Below are 26,237 nucleotides of genomic sequence, written 5' to 3'. Positions count from 1 at the left end.
GCCTGTGCTCCTCTGGGACTAGACAGACACACACACCCTTGTACACATACACTCACGTACACACGCACACACTTAGATAGTGTTCCTTCCATGCGACAGCATTGTGTAACCAGCTCCTAATGAACAGCTCTGGAGAGCAGGGCTCCGGCAATGATGATATAATTCATTATGCATTAAACAAGCACTACAGTCTGTCTGACATTTCCTGCCGACCTAGGGGATTGTGTTTGACATTTTAAAGAGCTCCTAAGCGTTTTATAACACAGGGAAATCTGGTTTTAATAAGGCCTCGCTCTCGATTGTTAACAGAAGGAGTTTCCTATCGCTGTACTACACAGAGCGGAGCGGGGGCTGGGTCACCACCAACAGCTTTAACCCATTAAACATACAGTAGGAGAGTATAGATTAAATCCAGATACTGTATATACAGACATACACCCACACATTTACTGTACACGCTCAATGGAATGGAGACTCACTGACAATGTATCATTTTGGAACATTGTGTAATGACATTTGTGGGATTAATCCATTGTGGGACCAATCCCATTAATGCGAGTGCGTGAGTGTACGTGTTGTGTATGTGTGTGTGTGTGTGTGTGTGTGTGTGTGTGAGGTTAATGAGGAGGACAGAGTGAAGAGTACAGGTACTCATGCTGATCACTAATGATGAGCCAGTGAATAAGGACTCCACTTAACCTGATGTAACCTCAGGTCTCTCTCCCTCTATCTCTCTGTCTCTCTCTGTCTCCCTCTCGTTCAATCAGTCTCTCTCTCTCCCTCTATCTCTCTGTCCTCGTCTCTCTCTCGTCTCCCTTCCTCGTCTCTTCTCAAAGTCTCTCTCCCTCTATGTCTCTGTCTCTCTCTGTCTCCTTCTCGTTCAATCAGTCTCTCTCCCTCTATCTCTCTGTCTCTCTGTCTCCCTCTCGTTCATCAGTCTCTCTCCCTCTAGTCTCTCTGCCTCTCTCTCTGTCTCCCTCTCGTTCAAATCAGTCTCTCTCCCTCTATCTCTCTGTCTCTCTCTGTCTCCTTCTCTTTCAATCAATCTGTCTCCCTCTATCTGTCCTGTCTCTCTCTCTGTCTCCCTCTCGTTCATCAGTCTCTCATCTCTCTTCTGTCTCCTCTCTGTCTCCCTCTCGTTCATCAGTCTCTCTCCCTCTTAATCTCTCTGTCTCTCTCTGTCTCCTTCTCGTTCAATCAGGTCTCTCTCCCTCTATCTGTCTGTCTCTCTCTGTCTCCCTCTCGTTCAATCAGTCTCTCTCTCTATGTCTCTCTCTCTGTCTCCTTCTCTCTCTATCAATCTGTCTCCCTCTATCTGTCTGTCTCTCTCTGTCTCCCTCTCTTTCGTCATCAATCTCTCTCCCCTATCTTCTGTCTATCTCTCTACCTCTCTACTCTGCTCTCTATCTGCTATCTCTATCTATCTCTCTCTCTCTCTCTCTCTCTCTCTCTCTCTGCTCTCTCTCCTCTCTCTCTCTCTCTCTCTCTCTCTCTCTCTCTCTCTTCTCTCTCCTCTCTCTCTCTCTCTCTCTCTTCTCTCTCTCTCTCTCTCTCTCTCTCTCTCTCTCTCTCTCTCTCTATGGGTCAGAGCTGGTCTGTGTGTGTCTACCCTTTCATTACAGTAGACAGAAAAACAGTAGCCCCCCTGCTTCAGGACATGATAATGTAGCGGTAGCGGACAATAATAACAATAAAAGATAATATTATTATCTTGTATCTTTTATTAGTATTATTGTCCCACTACTATCTATTTGATTATTAAAAACTGCACTGTTGTAGGTAGCTCAGCGGCACAAAGCTTTTCATTGTACTTGTATACTTGTGTATCCTGTACATATGACAATAAACTTTAATTGAATTGATAATGAAGGACCTCCTGTCCTTATCCATCACAGAATGTTCACAGTGTGTGTGTGTGTACAGGTTTTATACAGCATTGTGTCTATATGTGGTTATGTTTGCACACTCTTGTCCCTGCATCTATATATGTTACCTCTGTTATTTGTTAACCCCCCTCTCTCTCCCTCTCTCTCTCTCCTCCCCCTTCTGTGTCCAGGCTCTCGTTGGAAGGCCATGACCAACCTGGAGAAGCAGCCATACTACGAGGAGCAGGCTCGTCTCAGCAAGCAGCACCTGGAGAAGTACCCCGACTACAAGTACAAGCCCCGGCCCAAACGCACCTGCCTGGTGGACGGGAAGAAGCTGCGCATTGGAGAGTACAAGGCCATCATGAGGAACCGGCGCCAGGAGATGAGACAGTACTTCACCGTCGGGTAGGTCCACCCCCCCTCCACCTCCCCTCAGCTTTGAGCAGGTTAGGATTTTTTTTTTTACATCTTTTATGATATGTATATTCAGATATAAGAGATGTTTGTAACTGGAGTCTTCAGGGATCCCGGGGGAGATGAGATCCAGGCGTTTCTGACCGGGCTTCTCCCTGTGTCATGTCTCCACAGCCAGCAGGCCCAGCTGCCTCTGTCCTCTGCAGGGGTGGTGTACCCCGGGGCCCTCTCCATGGCAGGCATGCCCTCCCCCCAGATGCCCTCCGAACACTCCAGTATGTCCAGCAGCCCTGAGCCCAGCGCCAACCCCCACCCTCCCCCTTACCTAGCCGGCCTGAAGGGGGAGGGGGAGGGGCCCCGCATCAAGGAGGAGTTACGGTTGGACGACAACAACGGCGACGCCTACGACGACTTTGATTACGAGGACGAGGAGGCGGACTACGGGAGTGACAACGAGAATAATATCACCCAATAAGATGGGAGCTGAGGCGAGGCTGAAGCCTCACCCTAGCCAATCACAGCAGGTGAATCACACAGCTGGAAAGAAGAAAACAACCCCCTAACAAATCCCTAAGGAACTGACTTAGGCCTGTCTGTCCTAACCAATCACCTTGAGTCTCCACATCACAGACTCCTCCCTCTCGTTATTACCCTCACTCAACCAGGACTCTCTCAGCAGAGACAAACCCCTCCCACTGGAGTCCTGATACCAGCAACCAGCCAATCAAATGAAGCGCAGGACCTGTCACTCACACTGACTGTTACACAAACTGAAGTCTAGAAGTTGACGAGCCATTGGCTGCTGAGTACTTTACAGTACTACAGAGTACTACTATAGAGTACTAGACAGTACTAAAAGAGTACTACAGAGTACTACTGCTGAGTATGACAGTACTCTTGATGAGTATGACGCGAGGTAGATGATGATGTTCAGTATATGTCCAGAGTAAGCTACCCGTAAGCAGGGGGGGAACCCCAGACCTTTTAGACCAGTTTGTTGTAAAAGAGACGTTTTTGAAAACAGAGGACCTGTCAGTTGATGAAAGAGACACTTTAAAATGGCGGACCTGTTTGTTTATAAAAGAGACACTTTTAAAAAACAGCTTTTTTTTCGTTCTCGGTTCTATAATATTCTCACTCAGGTACACGGTGCCAACAAGTGGCTTGTGAATGTGATTTGTTGTTTTTGTGCTACAGTTTTAATAATAGAAAAATATACTTTTTTCCTTTCATTGTAAAGCACCTGACAGAAGTCAAAGCAAACTTTTATTTTGCATATTTCTTAAACTCTGCAGTGTACTGTCAGCAGAACCCTTCTCTATGTGCCCGCACCCCCATGATAGTCCAATGGGACTGTCCAGTCAGGGCCTTCCCATGTGTTGGACTGTGTGGACCTTCTCACTTCAGTGGACTGTACGGGACTGCGGGGGTCGGATCGCTTGAGTCTCTCATATCATAGCCCATGTTGAAGACTATTGTGAGAAGAGACAATCCCCATCCAGCTTCACACCCTGCCCTCTCATTCAGCCTCTGGTTAATGTTCCCACACACCCCAAGAGAGAACCGGAGAACCTTACATTCATTGAAGTAAAGGTTCAAAAGTGTGTGTGTGTGTGTGTGTGTGTGACAAGATCATTACTAAGGGTACAGACACCTGACAAATATAGCCATAGTGTGTTCTAGCTACAGCTGAGAGAGAGAAAGAGATAAAAAGAGAGATAGTACGCTAGTGAGAGAGCCTAAGGTTCTCTTTCATTTCAAACACACACACCAACACATACGCACACGCCAATAAACACACACACACGCACACACCTTGTCCCTGTCCAGCCCTCAGCGGCATCTGTGCCCCCCCCCCCTCCCCCCTCCTCTCCCCACCCCCCTCCTCTCCCCTCCCCCCTCCTCTCCCCACCCCGTCATTCTGCTGTTGTGATCGGGAGGAGCTGAACAGACGTCAGCACGTCAGTGTTTTTATTTGTATTTGAATACTGTATTTTATTATTTTTATTCAAACTGCCTCTAGTGTAATAATATTATTAACAATAATTATAATGATGGTCAGCGTTTCCTAAGTTTAGTAAGTTATGTACAGTATAATTTATTTTTCCCCCTCTCATCGGGTTTTGTATGTCCATATGAAAACTACGACGGTTTGATGAAGCATTATTATATTTAGCTGGTAGGTATTTAGATTTAAATGTGTCATTTTACCTTTGTTTGTTTTTAATTCAGTTCTGGTTTTTATTTGATCTGTTGCTTTTGTATTAATCCTTAGGGTGAGGTTGAGGAGCTGGGGCCGAGACAGAGAGTCAGTTGCTACGATGACCAGAACTCTCCCTCTCCATCACCAGCTCCCGCCCACATCCCCCCCCCCCCCGCGAAGACTTAACCCTTTTACGTCCAAACCCATTTCTTAAAGCACTCAGACTCTGTGTGGTCAGAGAAAAGAAGAACGTGATTCTTATTTTGTAATGGTTAATAATGTATAATGTGAATTTTCCTCTCTTCTTCTTTAGTTCTCTGGAGTTCAAAAGAAACCACATGTGTTATTGTAAACTCTGTTTATCTCTGAAGGTGGAGCCCAGCTTTCCTGTATCTGGCTGCTCTGAACACTGGGGACATGGGTGGAACTACACTGGCTCTGAGACACACACACACAGAGATACATACATAAACACATGTTACAGGAAACATACTGTGTATTCACCGAGTTGTATATCTGGACAATGAAGGGGTCCAAAGCTGCCCTGTTTCATTTACAGAGCCGTATACACTGATGTATAGTAGTAAAGATAATTGTAGTGCAAAGCAGCATTGCCACACATGCATTTGACCATAAGAAACAACAGTGTTTACTCTATGTCTCCTCTCCAGTGATGTTCCACCTTGTGTGTCCTGCGTCAGATCACCGGTGCTGTCTTATCTATGAGACTCTTCATCTGGAGGTCTTTGCTTTGTTTTAGCTCCACACCATGACATAGCCATGTCCACTCTTTCAGCTGTGCTGCCACATAGTGAGCCCACACACAATCATGTTTTCCCCGTTTACCTTGACACAATCACACCATGCCAGGTAGTGGCGTGGCCCGTATCCCTGCCACATAGTGAGCCTGTCAATCATGCCACGCTGAGCTGCTTAGTCATCCCCATAATCACAATGTGGTGCGATCCAGAGTCTTATATGCTGTGTAGAGCTCTGGGTCCATCCAATGCTGGAAGGGGGGTGTCCAGGCTGGTAGATACTGTATAGCCCATGAATGGGACACAGAGAGGAGGCTAAAGACTCCTATTGTTACTCCTGCTGTATAGGCCTGACCCCATAGCAACAACCTTTGTTACCATGACAATGACAGCCATGATGACGACGATATTGATGACGGTGACGATAAAGATATTTAAGACAATCAAAGTCGTGAGTGGAGCTCAAAACAAAGTAAGAATTATTACAAGAAAAAAAAAGTATCTTACACCATCTCAACTTGAAAAATCAAGAAAGATAATTATGTAAATATAACATAGAGTTATAGATTTATATTTTGTTCATAACACAGTGTAATATAAGTTGTATATTTCTTTTTTTCTCTTTTATTGATGTTATCCATGCCACAATAAAAGCAGGAGGCAAAGTACTCTTACAACAAAAAAAAGAAGAAAAATTACAAACATACAAAGAAAGAAAAAAATCAAGCCGTGCGCTGCCACCACCTGTTCAGAGTTCACTTTTTTTCAGTATTATTGCCAGTCAGGGCTCTAATAAAGACAGCAATGTGTTCTGTATTCTCCTACTGGTCTTTGTGAGTTATTTTTCCTACACACGTCCAAACACACACACGCAGTACAAAGGCACATTCCATTATACAACCAGTATATTTGTATACGTATATCTTTATTATTTCAGGAGCGTCCTTAACTCCTGCACACACAGTCACTCAATCTGGTAGAACTACAATACACAAGCATGTGTACTGCTATAAATGGCTGCATGCTAACTGTTTATCACAGGGGAAATAAAGCACCATGACAGAAGGGTAGTGTCGTCTTCTCAACATGAAGGTGTGTCGTGGAGATTTGCTTTCCATTGGAAGCTAGTAATAGTAATAGCCTTTCCAGTCATCTGGAAATCGGCATCCTTAATGGACCTGCCTTGCCCTAGCAAAACTCTCCATGTATAGGGCCAAGCAGTTAGTGGAGCTCTGTTGTCCAATATATGCCCTGATAGGGAATCATCACCATGGAACCATTTCACCAGGCGATGCAATCAGCCTAATAATGACATGTTAATTATGCTTGGTCCGCCTTATTTCCCTCCTATCAGAGAGCCAGCTGTGTGGTGTGGAATGTAATTACGGGGAGTTAAGCACCTGATAACTTAATTAGCCACAACAAGAGAGATGGAAGACTGGTGACTGAGAGAAAGAGAAAGAAAGAAAGAAAGAAAGAAGGAATTAGTAATAAATTAAAAAGAAAGAAAAAGAAAGAAAGAAAGAAAAAGAAAGGAAGGAAGGAAGAAACAAAGAAAGGATAAGAGACAGGAAAGAAGGAAGGAAGGAAGTAAAGAAAACACTATTTAAAGGGCCACATCGATGCCAGGTGGAGATCGTTATTGAAGTTGTTGTTGGTTAACAGGGAATCTTTTATTGACAGGTGGGTTGAGGCCGTATGGGCACTACGCTTTGTATTTCAAGGGTTAAAAGAGGCATTCTCACTCAATGTTGAGCCCATTAAAACACGGTGGCCATCTGTGTCCATATGGCAACCAATCAGAAACTATTACTCCATCAAACACCGGCACAGCAGAACAGTTAAATGCACTTTGTGGAGACAGGGTTCTGCCTGGTTTGGGCTAATTACTGCAGCTTTACAAAAACTCTTCAATCCAATAAAGAGCTGCAATGGGCAGAATGAGAGCTCCAGAAGGAGAGAGGTAGCTGGTCTCTGGGCATTTGTGAATTTTTCATCCCTTGCCTGGAGGTGAACATGAGAAAAGGTTTATGGTGGAGTAGTAGAGAAGCAGAAAGGAGGGCTGTGATTTTTCACTTATTCTCAGCAGCTAACATGCATACACACTCACAGATAAACACAAACACACACACACACACATACCCGGGGGGAGTCAGGTGGCTGAGTGGTGAGGGAGTCGGGCTAGTAATCAGAAGGTTGCCAGTTTGATTCCCGGCCGTGCCAAAATGGCGCTGTGTCCTTGGGCAAGGCACTTCACCCTACTTGCCTTGGGGGAATGTCCCTGTACTTACTGTAAGTCGCTCTGAATAAGAGCGTCTGCTAAATGACAAAAAAAAAAATACCCACACACGCCCACACAACACCCAAAGCACAGACATGGATGTGACCACACTTTTATCCACCAGCAAATTCAACCTAAAAGTATTGACACAAAACAACAAAGTGAAAACAAACGACAACATCTGAATATCATGAATACTAAGCAATATCCTTAATGTAGAATCATATTTGATCACTTTTGATATTATATCACGTGGGTGAACGTTCATGTCAAGTGTACACACACACACACACAAAGTCATGTGTGAGTTCCAGAGAGGCCGTTGCTGTGACAGCTCGTGGAATGTGTAGATTTGAACCGTGGGTGTTTGGAAATGGAGTGAAAACGCTGTCACATTAATGATTTAGCCAGGGTAATAGGATGTGATGTGGTACTGAGCCTTCAGCTGAGCTGAGTTTAAGACGCTGTGCTAATGTATTCATGAGGAGGAGGGATTAAAGAGGAGCGCTGAGTGCTACAGAGCAGCCCAGGCCAACACAGGCCTAGAGACACATCGTACACACACACACACACACACGCACACACACAAACACTCACACCCACACACACATATACACACACACACAAACGCACCCCCCAAACACTCACAGACACAGACAAACAGACCGTTGCTACCCCACATGCAAACACACATTGCATACATGCACACAAATAGACAAGCAGGCCCCTTTAGACACATTAAATGTAGGTACACACAAATATAAACCCAACCCTCCAGACCCAGTGATGCAGTGGAGACAGTGGTGACGACCTGTGACTCATAGACACACAGAGCTCGCTGCTCAGGTAGAGATTCTACCGGCCACCCCACTGTACCTGTTCAACAACATCAGTAGCATTCATCTATGTATTACTGTAATATCTGAACCATTTAGAAAGAGAAACATTCATTAAATGTCTTCTGGTTGAACTGAGGATGATGCACAAAATAACAAACGTGAAAGCCCAGTCACTATGGCCAAACATTTCCATCTCTGTCTTTGTCTCTGATTAAAGATTAGGGAAGGTTGTTTATGATCCTGTAATGACACAGAGAGGACATTTTTCAGTTTTTTCAAATTAAGTTGAATAAACATCAATACTCGTGGGCGATTATCGTCATTTGATTAAATCGGGGAAAAAACTGTTATTTTTCTCCCATCAACACCAGAACGCACACATGCTAATATTATGCTAATGCTATGCTAATTGGTGGAGTCGCAGTGAAGCAGGCCTGCTGTTAGAGAGACTTGTGAGAGAATAGGTGGGGTCAGTCACAAGCTGTAAAACCAGCTCCAACACAAATAAACAAAACCCTGGGACATGACTAAACATCACCCACTGGAGTGGTGGGGAAAGAGAGAGACAAAGACAGAAAGAGAGAGAAAGAGAGAGAGACAGACAGAGAAAAGGACAGGTAAATAGGGGTTCCATGGAAGGTGAAAAGGAGGGAATGAGGGTGAGGTGTTGTTGGTGACTAAGGGGGTGAGGAAGTCATAAAGTAGTCATGCTTACATGCTGACACGTTTCACCGTGCATATCTGTTAGATAGTACAAAAAGACACAAAATTCTCGCACACACCATTGCCAACTCTTTAGTATGTAGGCTACTGTACATAGCCATGCATAATGTGTGTGAGTGTGTGTGTGAATGTACATGTGTGTGTGTGTTTGTGTGTGTGTGTGAATGGTGTAATGAGAGAAAGACCTGGCAGGGCTGGCAAGGCTGGCAGTATTTGGATCCTGTCGGTATCCTCTCCGTGCCAGTCAGCCATGGGATGCCCTGTGTGCCAGTCCCCCCAGAGCCAACATGGCTGCCAGTGTCTCCAGCAGTCCACCGCTGCCCCTCCCCACACCACCACCATCCCCCGGGCTAAGAAACCCCCCACCCTGCCAAGGCGTCTTGCCCTGACTGGAGGATGGCTCATCTTCTCTCTCGGGGAGCTGTCCTCAAGTGTGCATCTTTAATTCGCCCTGGTCGCCTTCCTTAATTCTTGCTCCAAGACCAAGACCCCTGTTTTTGTCAGTGTTTTGTGCTTTCTGTGATAAACAACAACAGCAGCAGCAGCAGCAGCACAGGAAACAGGAAACAGGGCAGGGACAGTGAGGGGGATGCCAGCAGCCATGTGTCTCACCCCTGGCTGCTTGTCCTGGCAGCTCACAATGACCTCCAGTTGAGACTGAGCAGATCTTTGCCTTCTGAGTTGTGCTTTCTGAGGTTGAATAAAAGGCAAACTCAGCTGTTGTCTTCAGACCGCCCTTGTATGTCCTCCATCAGGATCCACTGCGCTGTGTGTGGAGCGGGGACACAAACAGACACCTTGGGCTGGAGCTTGCCTCCAGTGTCTTGATTCAGCCATCGGTCTGCAACCATCACTGTAATTGTTACTCCTTCGTAGCCAAGATATCAAATTGAGATTTTGTCTGTGCGCTTGTACATTTGGATATGTGTGTGTATGGGTGTGCGTGCGTGTGTGTGTGTGTGTGTGTGTGTGAGTAAATGACAGCTTTGTAACGATTAGGTCAGGGGTCTCTAACTTCTGACAGATGGACAGAGGTTAGAGGATTTCCTGGAGGGAACAGATAAAGCTAGGTGTGCTAATGGAAGAGTTCATATGGATTCAAAGAAAACATTAGTGCTCTGCCTCTGTGACTGTCTGCCTCTCTCTCTATCTCTCTCTCTCTCTTTCTCTCTCTCTCTCTTTCTCTCTCTCTCTCTTTCTCTCTCTCTCTCTCTCTCTCTCTCTTTCTCTCTCTTTCTCTCTCTTTCTCTCACTTTCCGGTGGTGGGTCAGGAAGGTCAGGACATAATGGGAGTCTATCTGTGGGATAGAGAGAGAGATAGAGGGATAACTGGGGCTGGATTTAGCGCGATGTTCTCGGGATTAGAGCAGAGAGAGCTCTGTATTTGAGCAGATTTAGCTCCTCTAACTCCTGAAGATAAGGGCCTGGGGATTGTGTAATTGTTTAAACAGCATGTGTTCTAACTCATCGCTGACCACACCAGTCGTCCTGGTCCAAGCACAATCCCTTCCTGTGAAACAGATGGTTGCGGTTGACCTGTGGTCTGACCGCAGATGCACACTGTGGTCCAGTGGTCAAGTCTTTAACAGCGGTAAAGGGAGGTTGGAGAGAGCGAAGCGACCACAAAGAGCCAGCCTGTAAAGCTGCTCTGTCCTCCGGAGAGAAGACAGGGAAGATAATCAGACTGTGTCCTCTGGAGAGAAGACAGGGAAGATAATCAGACTGTGTCCATCCTGCGGGCTGACTGTCCTTCTGTCTTGCACTGGCAAGGGTCATAGTTCTTCGTCTCATAGTTGCGACTACAGGAACAATTAACTTTTTTGGAACTTGAAATTGTGAATTGTCTGTAGCTGACTTGGCTCATCAACGCTGTTCCACTGGAAGGAGATATGATGACCATCAGTCTATGTCTGTTTTCAGCTGGAGGAACACACAACTTGACCTGGAGAAGGGTGGGGTCCAGAGGCCTCAGTCTGGGACCTCCCCTGGGAATGGGTGTGAGAGATGGGGATGAATCATGTGTACTAGTCTGGAAGGGCTCCTAACTGTGTCCCTGTTGATTAGAATGCTGTCTTCACGGTCTAACAACAGTCCAGGCCCTCCAGTAAGGCGTTCTGACGGTTGTGTTTGTGATGATTGTGTGTTCTGCATTGTGCCAAGCGATCCATTTAACAACAAACATATGTTTGAATTTAGAGATCATCCCCACAAAATAGGCCATTTTTTTTTGTTTATACACGCAAGTGTGTGCATATTGCAACACAGTGCCTTTGTGTGTGTGTGTTTTGTGTCCAGCCAGCACTCAGACAGTCTGACAGACAGACAGCTCCATGTTATGAGTCCACATAGACAAGCATGAAGTTGAGAACAACTGTGCCTGTTGATCAGATAAAGGATTATGTTGTGTTTTAATGAAATCTCTGCTCTCCCCCAAACTGCTTTAAAGCCCCTTTTACCATGCAACATATTTCCGCAGGACACGGCCCAGATGAATGTCACCACACTGAGCACGCTCAGAGAGCGTGTCAGGCACATGCTCTGAACCATTAAGACAAGTAGGGGGTAATACCCTTAATGCCCACCGGCTAGGCGTCAGGGGTCAAGTGCATCACCCTGGTGGGGGGTCAGGTGGCTGAGTGGTGAGGGAGTCGGGCTAGTAATCTGAAGGTTGCCAGTTCGATTCCCAGCCATGCAAAATTACGTTGTGTCCTGGGGCAAGGCACTTCACCCTACTTGCTTCGGGGGGAATGTCCCTGTACTTACTGTAAGTCGCTCTGGATAAGAGCGTCTGCTAAATGACTAAATGTAAATGTAAATGGTGATAAGGAGGTCAAGATGGAAGGTTGATACTGAAACGAAAACGGTTTTCCGTGTCTTTCTCTGCCTTCTCTCCCCTGTCTACCTCTTTGAATTTCTCTGCATGTCCCCCTCCTTCCATCCCTCACTCCCTCCCTGCTCGTTTGTCCAAACAGACAGAAACGTAACAAAAAGCCCCAGACGTTGTAATTGGTGTGTTTAGCGCCGATGGCAATAACAGTAATTACAGCCAGAAAGGACTTACAAAAGAAACAGTCAACACAAAATGGAGTTTTGTTGTATCTGGTCAGATGTCAGGTGAAACAGCTCCTCTGTGGTTCGTCCATCAGACGTTCCGCTGCATTGTTCAGAGCTGAAGAGGTTCTGCTTTTGATCTCTTCACATCAGCATGTGAAATGTTCTCATGAGTAATGTTAACTGCGTCAAGCTGGCCGAGAGAGGGGTCAGTGGATAATGATCATGCACGCAAATGCGCGCGCACACACACACACACACACACACACACACACACACACACTAGTAATGGCAATGCGTTTAGACACACACTCACATACACATCAACATGCACACACATGCATTGAGATTCACGGTAGCCATATATCAGTTCTGCGCTTTGAAGTCAATATTCTGAACGAATGCTCTTATCTCCTCTTTTCCTCTCCTCTCTGTCCTTCTCTGTATGAATCCCAACTGTGGGTCGTCCGTGAAGGAGAACAGCAGTCCAGGCAGAAGCAAAGAAGCCAGTACAGAAAGGGGAGACAGCACAAGGGGGAGAGAGGGGGAGAGGAAGCGACAGAAGGATAGAGGAAGGGAGGGAGGGAGGAAGGGAGGGAGGGAGATGGATGTGTGTTGACAGTTGGAATGTCTGCAGCTCTGCAGGTCACTGAGAGGGCCAGTCCCCGGACACTGATCCAGTGGCCGGCAGGGATTTGGACCTCCACTAGGACCACTCACACAATCTGTCTGCCCAGGCCCCGGAGTGGGGGGCTGTGGGGGGCAGGGTTCACCTTGGCCATGGTGCTCCTGGCAGAATCTCTAATTGGGCCGGGGGGTTTGGTGGTAGTGGAACCAGTACTGTCTCAACATTTTGTAGTGTATGTGTACTGGAGATGGGTGTGTGTGTGTGTGTGTGTGTGTGTGGGGGGGGGGGGGTCAGGGAGTAGTGGATGGGCTTCAAGAGTTCAACTCTAGGCTTACCACCACCACTCCCCCCCCCCCGCCCCCAAACACACACACACACAAACACCACACTCCCCAACCTCTTTACCCTTATCTGTCTCCTTAATGAAGTAACTTCCAGTGTTTCCCCAGCAGCTAGGGGAGTGTTGGAGGAAGGACACTTGAACTCTGAGGGGTGCAGCCGTCTGAGCTGCTTGGGTGATGTTGTGGCGTGTCTGTTCACACACCCTCTACATGCGTGTTTGAGGAGAATCTGACAGCGGGCGGGCAAGGTGTGTGTGTCAAGGTGTGTGTGTGTCAAGGTGTGTGTGTGTGTTAAGGTGTGTTTGTGTCAAGGTGTGTGTGGGCTTGGGAAGCAATTTGTGCCTCGAGTTTGTTTATAGAGGCACTAAGAGGATTCAAAATTAGCCAGAATGTCTGTGTCTGTGTGCCTGTGTGTGTTTGACTGTTTCATCGTGTGCTTGCACTTGCGAGTGTGTGTGCGTGTGTGTGTGTGTGTGTGGGCCTGTCTGAGTGTGGGTTTGTGCCTGTCGGTGTGTGTGTGTGTGCCTGTCTGTGTGTGTGTGTGTCTGTGTGTGTGTGTGTGTGTGTTAGGCAGTGGGTGTGTGGGGGGGGGTGATTTGTCCCCGTTTCAGTGCTGCTCTTTTTGCCCATTTCCACCCTCCACAAATCTCCACGGTGACATTTGGGAGCAATCTGTAGTGCATTGCAAAGGTTGTCAAGGGATTAATCTCATATCACGCTGTGGTGCAGAAAAAACGGCTTCTTCCAAGAATTAAACACAATTTACCCATCAAGACGACTCTTTCAGGACGGGAGACAGGCATAAATAATATCTCTGCGGTCCAGATTCGCTAATTTACGAGCTTAACATCTCTAAATGTTATTAGTGTAGCTGACGAGGTAACCAGAGAGGGGCTGCAGGGACCGATTTGTTATCCAGTCGAGCAGCAGTGTGTGTGTGTGTGTGTGTGTGTGTGTGTGTGTGTGTGTGTGTGTGTGTTTTAGGGAAAGACATACCTGACACCCACTAACACTTCTCCTCCCTCCCCAAGAACACTCTCACCCCAGGGAGGAACACACACTTCACTTGGCATCTCTTACCCTCACTGTGCCCCCCTCTCTCTCTCTCTCTCTCTCTCTCTCTCTCTCTCTCTCTCTCTCTCTCTTTTCCCTTTCTTCCTCAGTGTTAAGTTGGAAAGAGAGAAGTGAGTGAGTGTTGTGAGATATATAAGTGTGTGTTTGTGTGTGTGTGTGTGTGTGTGTGTGTGTGTGTGTGTGTGTGTGTGTGTGTGTGTGTGTGTGAGAGTGTGTGTTTTGATCTCTGCTGGCTGTTTATCTTCCTGAAACAGGAGTCCCCAGTCACTCCAGCCTGTCCTGAGCCAGACAGGTGAGACCAGCCCTTCCCTGGGAGGAAGAGAGAGGGTGAGAGAGGGAAGGAGGAAGAGAGAGGGTGAGAGAGGGAAGGAGGAAGAGAGAGGGTGAGAGAGGGAAGGAGGAAGAGAGAAAAAGGAGTGAGGGAGAAACAGACAAAAATAAATGGAGAGAGGATAAGACAGACAGATTAGAGAAACAGAGAGAGGGAGAAAGCCAGACAGAGAGAGATACAGAGAGAAAGAGAGAAAGACAGACAGACAGGGAGAGAAAGAGCCACAGACAGATAAGGAGCAGGAGAGACAGGGAGAGAGGAGAAAGAGAGGGTGCTTTTCCTCACCTGCCAAGCCGAGTTATAGGAGATGTGGCAGAGTTCCTTTGCTCCCGTGGGCTTAGTGTCAAGGGTGGGGTGCTGTGTGTGTGTGTGTGTGTGTGTGTGCATGCGTGTGAGTGAGAGAGAGAGAGAGAGAGAGAGAGAGAGAGAGAGAGAGAGAGAGAGAGAGAGAGAGAGAGAGAGAGAGAGAGAGAGAGCGTGTGTGTGTGTGAGTGAGTGAGTGACTGTGTGAGTGACTGTGTGTGTACAGAAGAAGAGAGAGACCCAGCAGGGGTTCCCCTGAGCCCGCCTGTCCTCCAGGCAGCTTGTCAGGGACCAGGAAGCCCTCCTCCATCCAGAGGACTGCTCTGGAGGGCTGCATGAAGGAATCTGGAGCACGTCCACGCATACAGTTACACAGCCTTTCAAGAGCCTGATGTGGGTCTTTTCCTCTGGTCGCAGAGGGAGTGGGATGGGGGTACGGGGCGGGGCGGGGCTACGTGTGTGTTAACTCCTCCCCCCCTTTCGTCTCTCCTACCTTTCCTGTCTTCTCCCTCCTCCCCCTCCGTGACTCCTACTCCTCTAGTCTACCTCCTTCCTTTCTCCTCATACCTCCTCCCTCCTTCCTTCCAGTCTCCCACTTATCTCCCTTCCTCCTTCATGCTCCTTATACCTCCTCCATCCCTTCTCCCCAGAACTCCTCCCTCCCTTCCTTTCTCCCACTTACGTACCTCCTACCTCCTACCTCCCACCTCCTTCATTCTCCTCACACTTCCTCCCTCCCTCCTTCCTTTCTCCCCCCTCGTCCTCCCTCTCTTGTCTCCTCCCACGCAGGCCTCGCCAGCTTCCATCGCCAAGTCTGAGGGCGCCCATCGGTGCCCGAGGCTCCGCGCGTCTCTATCTTTCACACACACGCCGGCTCCGACGCCTCGCTCACACACTCACACACCCGGGCCGCCATCACACACTCCTCTCACCTCCGCACTCCGCACTCAGCCATCTGTAGAGTCTTGATACACCGGCACGCAGCCTAGCTACACACACACACACACACACCATCACAAACACACACATAACCCAAGCACACACATAACCCAAGCACATTGTTACACAACTACACCACACAGTCACCCCTCCACAACTCCTATAGCACCTCAAACAATACAAAAATAAGCGTACAACTGTGCAACCAAGCAACTCTGCTAGTTACAGTATGTTGCCTATAAACAACACTTGGCCATATGTTTATCCAAGGACAGGTATGCCCATGGGAGGACAAGGCTGTCTGTCTTTGTGTGTGTGCGCGTGTGTGTGTGTGTGTGTGTGTGTGTGTGTGTGTGTCTATGGTACATGCGTAGGTTGTTTTCGGCTGTTCTCAATACTGGAGGAGCTCTAATTGCTTTGAACTTCCAGAAAGGTGTAATTGGGGCCCTGACCGACCATGTTTCCATTCTATAGTTGTGTTCACCCCCCATCACAATCGTCAAAGAAAACCGGTTCGCTTCTTTTCTCGCCGCAGCTCATGTTCTTCCCTGTGTTGCTTTGCGACGCGCACAATGGGGAGGCCTTGAACAGGCTCTGGTTCAGGAGAGACCAGACCGCCCACCTTCCCCCACCCCCCGCCCCCTCGTCTCTGTCAAGGTTCTACTCCAGAGGGCCTCCGTTGGTCCAGGGCTGGTTACTGAACGATACCATCAGCCTGGAAGTGTTAGAGAGGGCTGACACACACACCTGGTCCATGATCATGATTATTGTACTCTTCTGTTTGTCTTCCTATCACTCTCACTCTCTCCTTTGCTCTCTCTCTCTCTCTCTCTCTCTCTTACTTTCTCTCTTTCTCTCTCTTTCTCTCTTTCTGTCTATGTAAAACCAAATCCAGTTTTTCCTCTCTAGGAGAGATGAGGATAACAGCATCTGCCTCCAGCTGTGGCACCTTAGCATATCTAAATGATTATATCACATAATTACCTAATCTACTTAATGCTCCCTGAGATCACCATGCTTCTGGTAGCAGCACCCTCAGCAATCATTTCTCTACATGCACTTCTCTCTTTCTCTCTCTCTCTCTCTCTCTCTCTCTCTCTCTCTCTCTCTCTCTCTCTCTCTCTCTCTCTCTCTCTCTCTCTCTCTCTCTCTCTCTCTCTCTCTCTCTCTCTCTCTCTCTCTCTCTCTCTCTCTCTCTCTCTCTCTCTCTCTCTCTCTCTCTCTCTCTCTCTCTCTCTCTCTCTCTCTCTGTGTTTCTCCGTCACTCAATCTCTATCTTCTCTCTCCATCTCTCTCTTTGCGCTCTTTCCACCTCTTTCACTTTCTGTTTCTGTCTCTTTCCATCCCTCTTTCCATCCCTCCCTCCCTCTCTTTCACAGAGGACCTACAAGGCCACAGTGTGGAGGCTGTGAGAATCTCACAACAGTTTTAATGACTTATAATGAGATTCATAAAACATTGACAAGAAGAGGAAACTTGCAGAAAAAAACCCTGGTCCGCCACCACCAAGCTGACAGCGAGCAGGCTTGACATTTGGCCTTTCGTAATTAGGGAAGAGCCAGATCCCATCCCACTAAATCTCAGCGCTAAATCATTATTCTCCGCGGTGTTGACTCTGTCATGTCGTCCTCTTAAGCTTTACCATTTCTGTAAATATTGCAGCCAAAATTACATTAGAGTTTTTTTTTCCCTCCCCCTTAATTGCTTGCCCTCCAAACACAATCTGCTTTGGCAATACATAAGATGGTCTGGGAGTTAATGGAGGCAGTGAGTTGGCAGTGAGCGCGCTAGCGCAAGCGTCTCTGCGAGCACGCGATGGAGGGAGGGAGGGATGAGGAGATGAGAAGGAGTGCGGAGGAGAGCTGGAGAGGCCTGATCACACAGACAAGCTGGGGAACAGCAGGCAGATGCCACAAGAGCACGGCTGCCACCAGAAAGGGATGGAAGAAGGGACAGAGGGATGGTGAGGGAGGGAGGGATAAAGATGGACAGAGTGAGGGAGGGGCAGGTTGGGAAGAGGAGGGGGGCAGCCAGGATGGCACGTGGAGGTGGGGAACGCAAGATAGAAGGTGAGATGGATGAATATCGAGAAGTAAATAAATAAAAAAAAGCGAAGTAGAAAAGTAGGGAGAGGAGAGAGAGCGAGAGAGAGAGAATGAAGAGGAGGAGGAGATAGCTAGGTGTTGACAGAAAAAAAGAGTAACAATCTGTGAAGCTGACCCTTCTGCCCTGCCGATGAGAATACCACAGCCCGCCAACTGTTCCAACTGAACATATCTGGCTGCAACGCCACTAAAAGGGGTCAGCTTTCCTCCTCCTAAACACAAGTTTCACAGAGCGAAAGTTTGGCCCCTCATCCTGTAAACGAGCCTTCATATGGTGGCAGTAATCTGGGAGAGGGCTGCAGGGCTGAGGGAATGACAGGGGACTCTGAGCCTCTGTAAGCCCACCATTAACTCTAATCCCTCTGGGCGAGAGAGGACGACAACCAGTAAATATCAATAACAAATAAGAGATCTGGTATTACAACCCCCCACTCAGACCCCCCTGGCCCCAGTCTTTATCTATAGGATTGGGACGGGTTTAATCTCTGGGGCCGTTCTGACAGTCAATTAAGAGGGAAGAATGTTCTTCTATCCATCTTATCACATCGCAGCACTGTCGAGTTCAAGGGGGCCTGTGTGTGTGCAAGCGTGTGTGTGTGTGTGTGTGTGTGTGTGTGTGTGTGTGTGTGTGTGTGTGTGTGTGTGTGTGTGTGTGTGTGTGTGTGTGTTAGAGATGGGAAGTAACAAAGTACAAATTCTCCGTTACTGTACTTAAGTAGATTGTATTGGTCAGTACTTTACTTGACTATACATTTTTCTGACAACTTTTACTTTCACTACTTTCTACTTCTTACATCATTACACTGTGATTACACCGCTTGTGTGTGTATTATATTGATACTCCTAACCAAAAACAGCCCAATGGATCAGTTTATGTATCTCAAACGTTAAAAAGGGAAGAACAAAAGTGTAATCACCATTCTCATTCTCATGCCTTAAAATACAATCTATTATGTCAAAATTACTTTCTTACACAGCTGCCATCAATATTGCACACCAGCCTTACGTAAATACGGCTTGGAATCTAAAAATACAAATCTTATTTTTCTGAGCTTGTTTATGTGTTGACTAATGTCCTCCGGGGGGAACACAGGGCAGTTATCCAGGTGCTGTGACCCAGAACAAGAGGCTAAACTAGGCCGCGGGATCCCGCTGCTCTCCTAAAACCTCTCCCAGGACACTAGACCCTGGGGCCGGCCCGGGAAGCCTGGCCCAGCCCTGGGACCAGGACAATAGCCAAGTATGTGTTTGGTAATGTCATCAGTCAGAACAAACCTCTTCTGACTGCTTGAATCGAGTTTAGTTTTGGAATGCAAACTTTATTATTTTTCTTGAGAGTACACATGATTTCTGCCGAAAGCACACAGACATACACAGACACAAATCCACACACGCACATACACACATGCACACATACACAGACACACACGCACATACACACATACACAGACACACACGCACATACACACATGCACAGACTCCAGCTGTATCATTCCTTGGGTGAATGTGCATCTGTTTTGCTGCCTCCATAAAGCGTGACCAGCTGTTGACAGCAAATGTTTTCACTCAAGAAACACTTTCAGAATTATTGTTTAGAAGACTGCTGTCATGAAGAGAAAAATGCATCAAATCTTTCCTCAGGAGTGTCTCCCTCTCTCACTCCCCTTTCTTTTACCTTCTGTACCAGGGAGAATGGTTGCTGTAATGGAGATGGTTTGATATTTGTCTGGATGTAAGGAAATGATGGCTGTTATCATCTGATTGTGTAAATATGCTTCTGTGGTCCTTTGTGTTTCAGGTTCGTACTTGTGTTGTCACCGTTGAATGATATACATCCACAGCCCTGCCTGAGGTGGAAATGCAATACAAGTCTAGAGATGTATAATCAAAATATAAAAAATATAACCTTTTATATATAACTTTACTAACATAGAAATCGTGTGTGTGTGTGTGTGTGTGTGTGTGTAATGCATGTGTGTGTGTGACCTGTAGGCTGTTGGTTGCTGGGTGTTTATACAGAGGGTTGCAACAGGCCTTTCGAGTGAGGCTGGCTGAACAGCCGCATTCAGACCAACTGAGCCAAGTTGGTCTGAATGTGTGTGTGTCTCTCTCTGTTTCTCTCTCTCTCTCTCTCTCTCTCTCTCTCTCTCTCTCTCTCTCTCTCTCTCTCTCTCTCTCTCTCTCTCTCTCTCTCTCTCTCTCTCTCTCTCTCTCTCTCTCTCTCTCTCTCTGGAGCAAGACAAACACACAGCTTTGTTTATGCTTTAGGGGCCTTCAGTGCTCAAACAGCGAAAGGAGGAAATCAACTCATCGCTCCCTCTCCTCCCCTCATCCCTCTCTCCTCCCCTCATCCCTCTCTCCTCCCCTCATCCCCCTCTCCTCCCCTCATCCCTCTCTCCTCCCCTCATCCCTCTCTCCTCCCCTCATCCCTCTCTCCTCCCCTCATCCCTCTCGCTACCCTCTGCATCACTGGCGACAACACATGAAGTCAGCACTTCACCCATCCAGCAGATGGTCTGGGGGAATGACTTCCAAACGATCTTGTGTCCCAGTTCACTTGTCATCGCCCATCCCCTTAGTACACAGAGACCATGGAGATCTGCTGCATGCAGGTACATGACATATCCTGAGGTAACACTAAGTGGTAGCAACCAGCAGGTGTGTATGGCAGTCCAGGTCTGTACCATCCTGATAAAGAGGTCACTGCTAAACCAATGAGTCCCTCAACCTGAAAAATAAACAATGCTGTGAAAAAAATATATATATATTTTTTTTTTTCTCGTTTTTTTGTCTGTATGCAAAAACCCTTTCTTTTCCCACCCAACAGGGGGACTCTGTACGTGACAGATAAATAGGCATTCCAAACTCCAACGGTTCATTTGTCATGGAGAGAATTCCAAGAGTGGAATCTAGAAATAGCTCCACCACTACTCACTCTCATCGCCCCAGGCAGGCCAACATGTAGGAGGCTTTGGTGATATTTGCTTTTTGCATATTTTGTTCTTGGTTTTCTTTTCTCTTTTCTCTTTTTTTTTGGGGAAGGGAGATATGGCATTTTCTATTGCAAATAGTGTGGGTATAATTTTTTCATGCTATGTTGTATCGTAGGAGGCTATACCCATTATTTCAGTATGACATTACAGTTTTAATTGAATTGAATGCAATTTATTCTTAAGAAAACTTTTAATTAAACGCCATATGGACAGATTGTGGAGAAGTTGCCGTCCCTGATTTTCCCTCAGGGACATTTGGAGCATAATTAAGAATGTGAACTGTGGTGACACACTGAGATTTAATGGAAAGTCTCAGTCTAAATAGAAGCCATTACTAGCTGGGCTGACAGAGGTATGTGGAGACTCCTGGGAAGAGGATGTCTCCCCTGGGTGAAGGCCATGGGAGGAGAGATCCTTCTGATGGAGGCCCTGGCAAGGATGAGGGACCAGCCCCAAAAGGCTGGTCTGAATTTGAGTGGGGTCTGATACAGTGTTGATCTGCGATCTGTTGATAATTTCAAACATCCTTAGTCTAGCCTCGAATAAAAGTCTCACCACGAAGTCACCACCTTGCTTGCTAGGATTTTAAATGTCTTTGACTAACCAGTCAGTTTGTCACCCCACGGATTCACAGATTTTACAATATTGTGACCATGATCTGCGGTTTCGAAACACGAAGTCTCGAACCAAATTTGTTTGAATAGAACTTTTCTGTGTTTCCAAATTGCCCAAGAAACAGGAGTACAATCAACACAGCAGATCAAAAATCCCCCTTTATTGTGTACGATGTCTAGTAAAGTATCGTACTCTAAGCTGTGTGTGGACTGTAGGAGAGAGGTAGAAGGAGTCACGGTAAACTGTTTTCACAGAACAATCACAGCCTATAAGGCATTCCTCAGTTGTGAGCACTTTGAGGACCAAGAAATACATGAATAGTCAAGCAAAGATGTAAAAAGCCTGCTGCACAAAAGGATGTGCATCGAAAGAGAGAGAGAGAGAGGAGTGTCAAAAACAGGGAGAGCCAAGGAGAGGGTAAACACAGAGAGAGGATAACAAGAAAACAAAGGCAAGGAGAAGAAATAGAGAGAGAGGGAGAGAGAGAAATGAAGAGAGAAACAGAGAAATATAGGAAGCCCAGTTAGCAGCAGAACAAACTCATTTACAGAGCAGTGTGAGACTTGAAAACAATTATGCCCCATCTCCTTCCTCTGGAGCTCCATCGCCCGCCTCATTCGCCCCTTTCTTTCTCTCAAGGACATATTCATTATTTCAGATGAGACCCATTTGGGTCTAAATAAAGCGTTCTTCTCCTCTCCCTCAGATCGCAGGTCCTGTGATGTGCATCCTGCATCTGAAGCCGGGGGAAAACACTTTTTGAACGAACCTGATGAAAGTGTTTCGAGGCACTGATGCAGGTTCGTTAACTTTTTCCCTCTGCTTTACTTATATTTATTTCTTTGTACCCTGTTTTTTCATTCGGTGCAATTCCAGGCAAAGACAATATTTACACTTTGTGTGTGTGCGTGTGTGTGTGTTTCTTGAAGAATAAACAAACTAAGTGAAATAAAGAGCCAGTCCCTCAACTTTATTGAGAAGTCATTTTGTTTTCTCACCTCTCGAACCTAGCAAACTGGAGCCCTGGTGCGATGTGGAAACCCTTTAGAAAAGCATTCTTTACTCCGATGAAAGGAACAGCTTCACACTCGTCACAACAGCCGGACAAAACACAGCCGACAAACAGTAAACAACGGAGCGGCAATCTTTTGTGACAGAGGGAGATGTCAGCGGGCCAAATCAGTCCGGCTCCAGTGAATGTGCTCGCTATTCACTCTGGGTCGGGGCAGCAGGAAGGAAGACTCACATGGCAGGGCCAAACATACACCGAAGATGACTGGAAATACCAGTGTGTTAGGTGGCATCTCTCCTGTTAGAGGGCTTTTCATACAAAATACAACCTCTGTGTTTGAAAATGAATAAAGAGAGTGAGTGAGTGAGTGAGTGAGAAGTTAGGCGCACACACACAATGCACGCACACAAACACACACTTAAGATGGCCTTCAAGAGCACTGCATTCCACATTTAATTGGAAGCAAAACCCAGCACACTACATCCTCTAAAGTAAACTTCTCAGGGCCTAGAGTTGTCCAATCAGATTTTGGGGTGAGGTCTCCAGGGTATTTGGGTTCCCGCCCCCAGAATCGGGCACAGATGACCTATTGTCCAACGAACAGAGAACACACTCACTCACACATACACACAAGCACACACACATTTTTAAACACAGACATGACATATTTAAACAGCCTCTCAAAAATACTTGCACACATACATACATACATACAAATACACACACATGCCAAACATGATGCTTAAAATAATATGGTTTTCAGTAATTAGTATTCGACAGAAAACATGTTTTTATTTTTTGCTTTGAACAGAAAATAGATACTACTGTTTCATGATTTACAGTCATTTAAAAAAATTAACTAATTATATTTATCAAAATCATGCAATATATCTAATTTCTGAAATGTTAAATCAACAGCTTTCGGACTGGAATAGTAAACATTTTATGTAACTTTGGACTGGTTACTACGGTTACTGAAATGAACACGTTAGAATTAGAAATAGGCCGATGTCAAACACTGCAACTCTACATCAGGAAAAACATTTTTTGCCATCTTTCAGTCTACATAATGCTACAACTTGCCCCGGTGGAATCAAGGGGTAGGCAGGAGGAATATACGAGTAAAAAATTATTCTATTATAAGAATAACAATACAGACAAGAGAATTATTTGTCATGCATTTTCTGCTGCATTTGCAAGAAGTTTTGAATTCCTATGATAAAAAAATGTTATCAGGAAATACGTTTTTCTTTTTCAGTTGATTTTCAAAACATTTATTCTGTACTGTAAAATATATTACTGGAGTGATTGTACCCTGAAATTATCTCTTTTTAGCAAATAAAATCTGGATTAATGTACATTAATTGTAGATGCTTACCCCAGATTTATCCACGGCTAAATTGTTAAGAGGATATGAAAGAGTTTATTTAAACACATGCAGACACACTTAGATTCTAACACATTTGTCAAGGGCTGAAAATATTCAGCACATCCACACTACTATTTTAACATGAAAATATTTCAACATTTAAAAATTATGTTTAATCAGAGGACATATTTTATGTTTGATTGAAATCGCTGAAATAACTGAATATTTGTTTTGTCAGGCCTGCCACCGTACAATCTTTTATATGAGAGAGCCTCGCTCCCCATCCAGAAAAGCTGCATCATGATTTACATGGCTCACTGCTGTCATCTACTGGTGGAAGGGATGTATGAAACTGACTTAATCAAAACTGACAGGATGAGAGGCAAATCTGTAGATTCATGTACTGTGTAGATTCAACACTGCTTTTGTTGTTATTCAGGCAGAAATACATACTGCTGAAAAAGAGGCTTGGTTCTTCTCTTAGGAATCCAAACGTATCGATGTACTGTCATTCATTCCTGCTCTCTTTTGATAACTGGACACCAATGTGTGTGAGGTATACTGCTAAAGTGGAGATGTTCACTGCTACTCTGTGTCTCTCAGGTGTTTCTCCAGGTGTGTTTTTGTGTGGTTGTGTACTGTTGTCTTGTCTCTAGATCATATGTGTAGCCTGTGCAGAACCTAAACTAAGGTCATGTTCAGGACTGATCACACTCATGTCTCCTTGGGAACAGGGGCCATGTTGGATTCTGTGGGCATCTGTATCCTGCCGTCTGGCTGCCTATCTTTTTGCCTCCCAATTCCCACAATCCTTTGGTGTCTGTTTGGCTCACCTGCACTTTCCCACAATGCCCCAGTGATGGCTGATGCCTGGCATAGTACTCTGTGTCTCACAGTCAGAGGTCTCAGGTCCCCCACACACACATATACACACACACCTACATACACACACCAACCCCCACACACACACACACACACTGGGCCAGGCGGCGCAGGCTGTGGTGGCTGTGATGTGGAGTGTGTTTAATGGAGTCACGATGGGAGTAATCTGATTGGTTTCGCAGCAGAAGGTCCAGGGGCCCAGCCCAACGTCTGTGTCAACAGCCCATTTCTCTTGCCTCCCTGGGACTGCAGATATGTTACTCCACAGGGTGTGTGTGTGTGCATGAGTGTGCGTGTGTGTATGTGAGTCAGAGAGAGAGAGAGAGAGAGAGAGAGAGAGAGAGAGGGGGGGGGCGGAGAAGTATTCTTGGAGCCACTGCTTGCATTCAGAATGGCCACCATAATCTGAATCACTCTTACTCACCATCAAGTTTATTAGTCCATGCATATCTCTCAATTCCTGTCTCTCACCCAAGAACTGTTTGGTTTGTAATAACTACAGTCCCACTGATGAGAGTAGAGGTAACTAAGTTAGATGAAGATAGTCAACAGACACTGGGGGGAAGATAGCAAGCCAAGCTAATTATGTTTCTTTGTGAAACGAATGAAGAATCCTACACCAGAGGAATGAAGGAGAGAAAGAGTGGAGAGGGACCAGAGGAGCAAAGGAGGAGAAGAGGAGAGGAGGAGAGACGAGGGGCCAGAGGACATTGGGTTTGTTATAGTGAATGGTGAGTAGCTGGGGAAATTAGGACCGAAATATGGAGAGGCAAAAACAATTTGAAAGGGAGAATATGATAACAAGCGGCTCCCATATCCAAGCTACTGAACAGACTAATTACTGGCCTCACCAAGAGGTTGTTCTACTAACAGTCTAATTGTCGTTCCTTCCGAGGCATTCATACAGGGGAAACTGTGGGTCCTGGTAACATCATATCCATCCTCAGATCAGAGCCGCAGTCCTCTATCTGCTGGATAACAGATCAGAGGATTACAAAGCAATCTTGTTGTTGATGGATTCCATTGTGGGACAAATTTACGTCAGACAAAGGGGATTGTTGTGTATTTTATTGGTCCATCAACAGTGGCAGGACCACACTCTCTCAACACAGGACCTCCCAATAGACTGAGATAATTACATAGGTAGGATTAGCCTCAGGGTCTGAGAAAAGAGAGAGAGAAAGAAAGATAGATAGATAGATAGAGAAAGGTAGAGAGGAAGAGAGAACAAGAGAGTTAGAGGACAAGGGCGGGAGACAAAGAGACAGAAAGAGAAGAGATAGAGAGAGAAAATGTGTGTGCGCACGGATCTCTGTGTGACAGAGCTTGGAGGCAAAGCCTGTTTGATCCTGAGGGATCCGAGGATGTAAGGCATTTGAAGTTGACAATCCCTTTGTGCTGATAACACATGTTTTTCACCCTATACTTATGTCTCCCTCCCCGACGCCAGCCTATTGTATTATCCCCAGCAGACGTCAGCTGCCTGAATTGTAATACCAAGACCCTAA

General features: G+C 46.2%; 1 protein-coding gene across 1 annotated transcript; it reads left to right on the top strand.

The window, feature by feature from the left end:
• Positions 1-1,971: 1,971 nt before the first annotated feature.
• On the top strand, positions 1,972-6,062 carry sox5 (SRY-box transcription factor 5). Its single transcript, XM_062482903.1, has 2 exons — positions 1,972-2,273; positions 2,457-6,062. The coding sequence occupies exons 1-2, from the start codon at positions 1,987-1,989 to the stop codon at positions 2,755-2,757; spliced, it is 588 nt and encodes a 195-aa protein (XP_062338887.1). The 5' UTR covers positions 1,972-1,986; the 3' UTR covers positions 2,758-6,062.
• Positions 6,063-26,237: the final 20,175 nt, after the last annotated feature.

Source organism: Osmerus eperlanus, chromosome 17 (genome assembly GCF_963692335.1).
Source record: "Osmerus eperlanus chromosome 17, fOsmEpe2.1, whole genome shotgun sequence".
NCBI lineage: Eukaryota > Metazoa > Chordata > Actinopteri > Osmeriformes > Osmeridae > Osmerus > Osmerus eperlanus.
This window is presented reverse-complemented; position numbering and strand designations above follow the sequence as displayed.

Bases quoted from the DNA above. Each gene is read 5' to 3' on its own strand.
- sox5 (XM_062482903.1), top strand. From the start codon at position 1,987: ATGTTACCTCTGTTATTTGTTAACCCCCCTCTCTCTCCCTCTCTCTCT. The intron at 2,274-2,456 runs GTAGGTCCACCC...ATGTCTCCACAG, and splicing joins AGACAGTACTTCACCGTCGG to CCAGCAGGCCCAGCTGCCTC.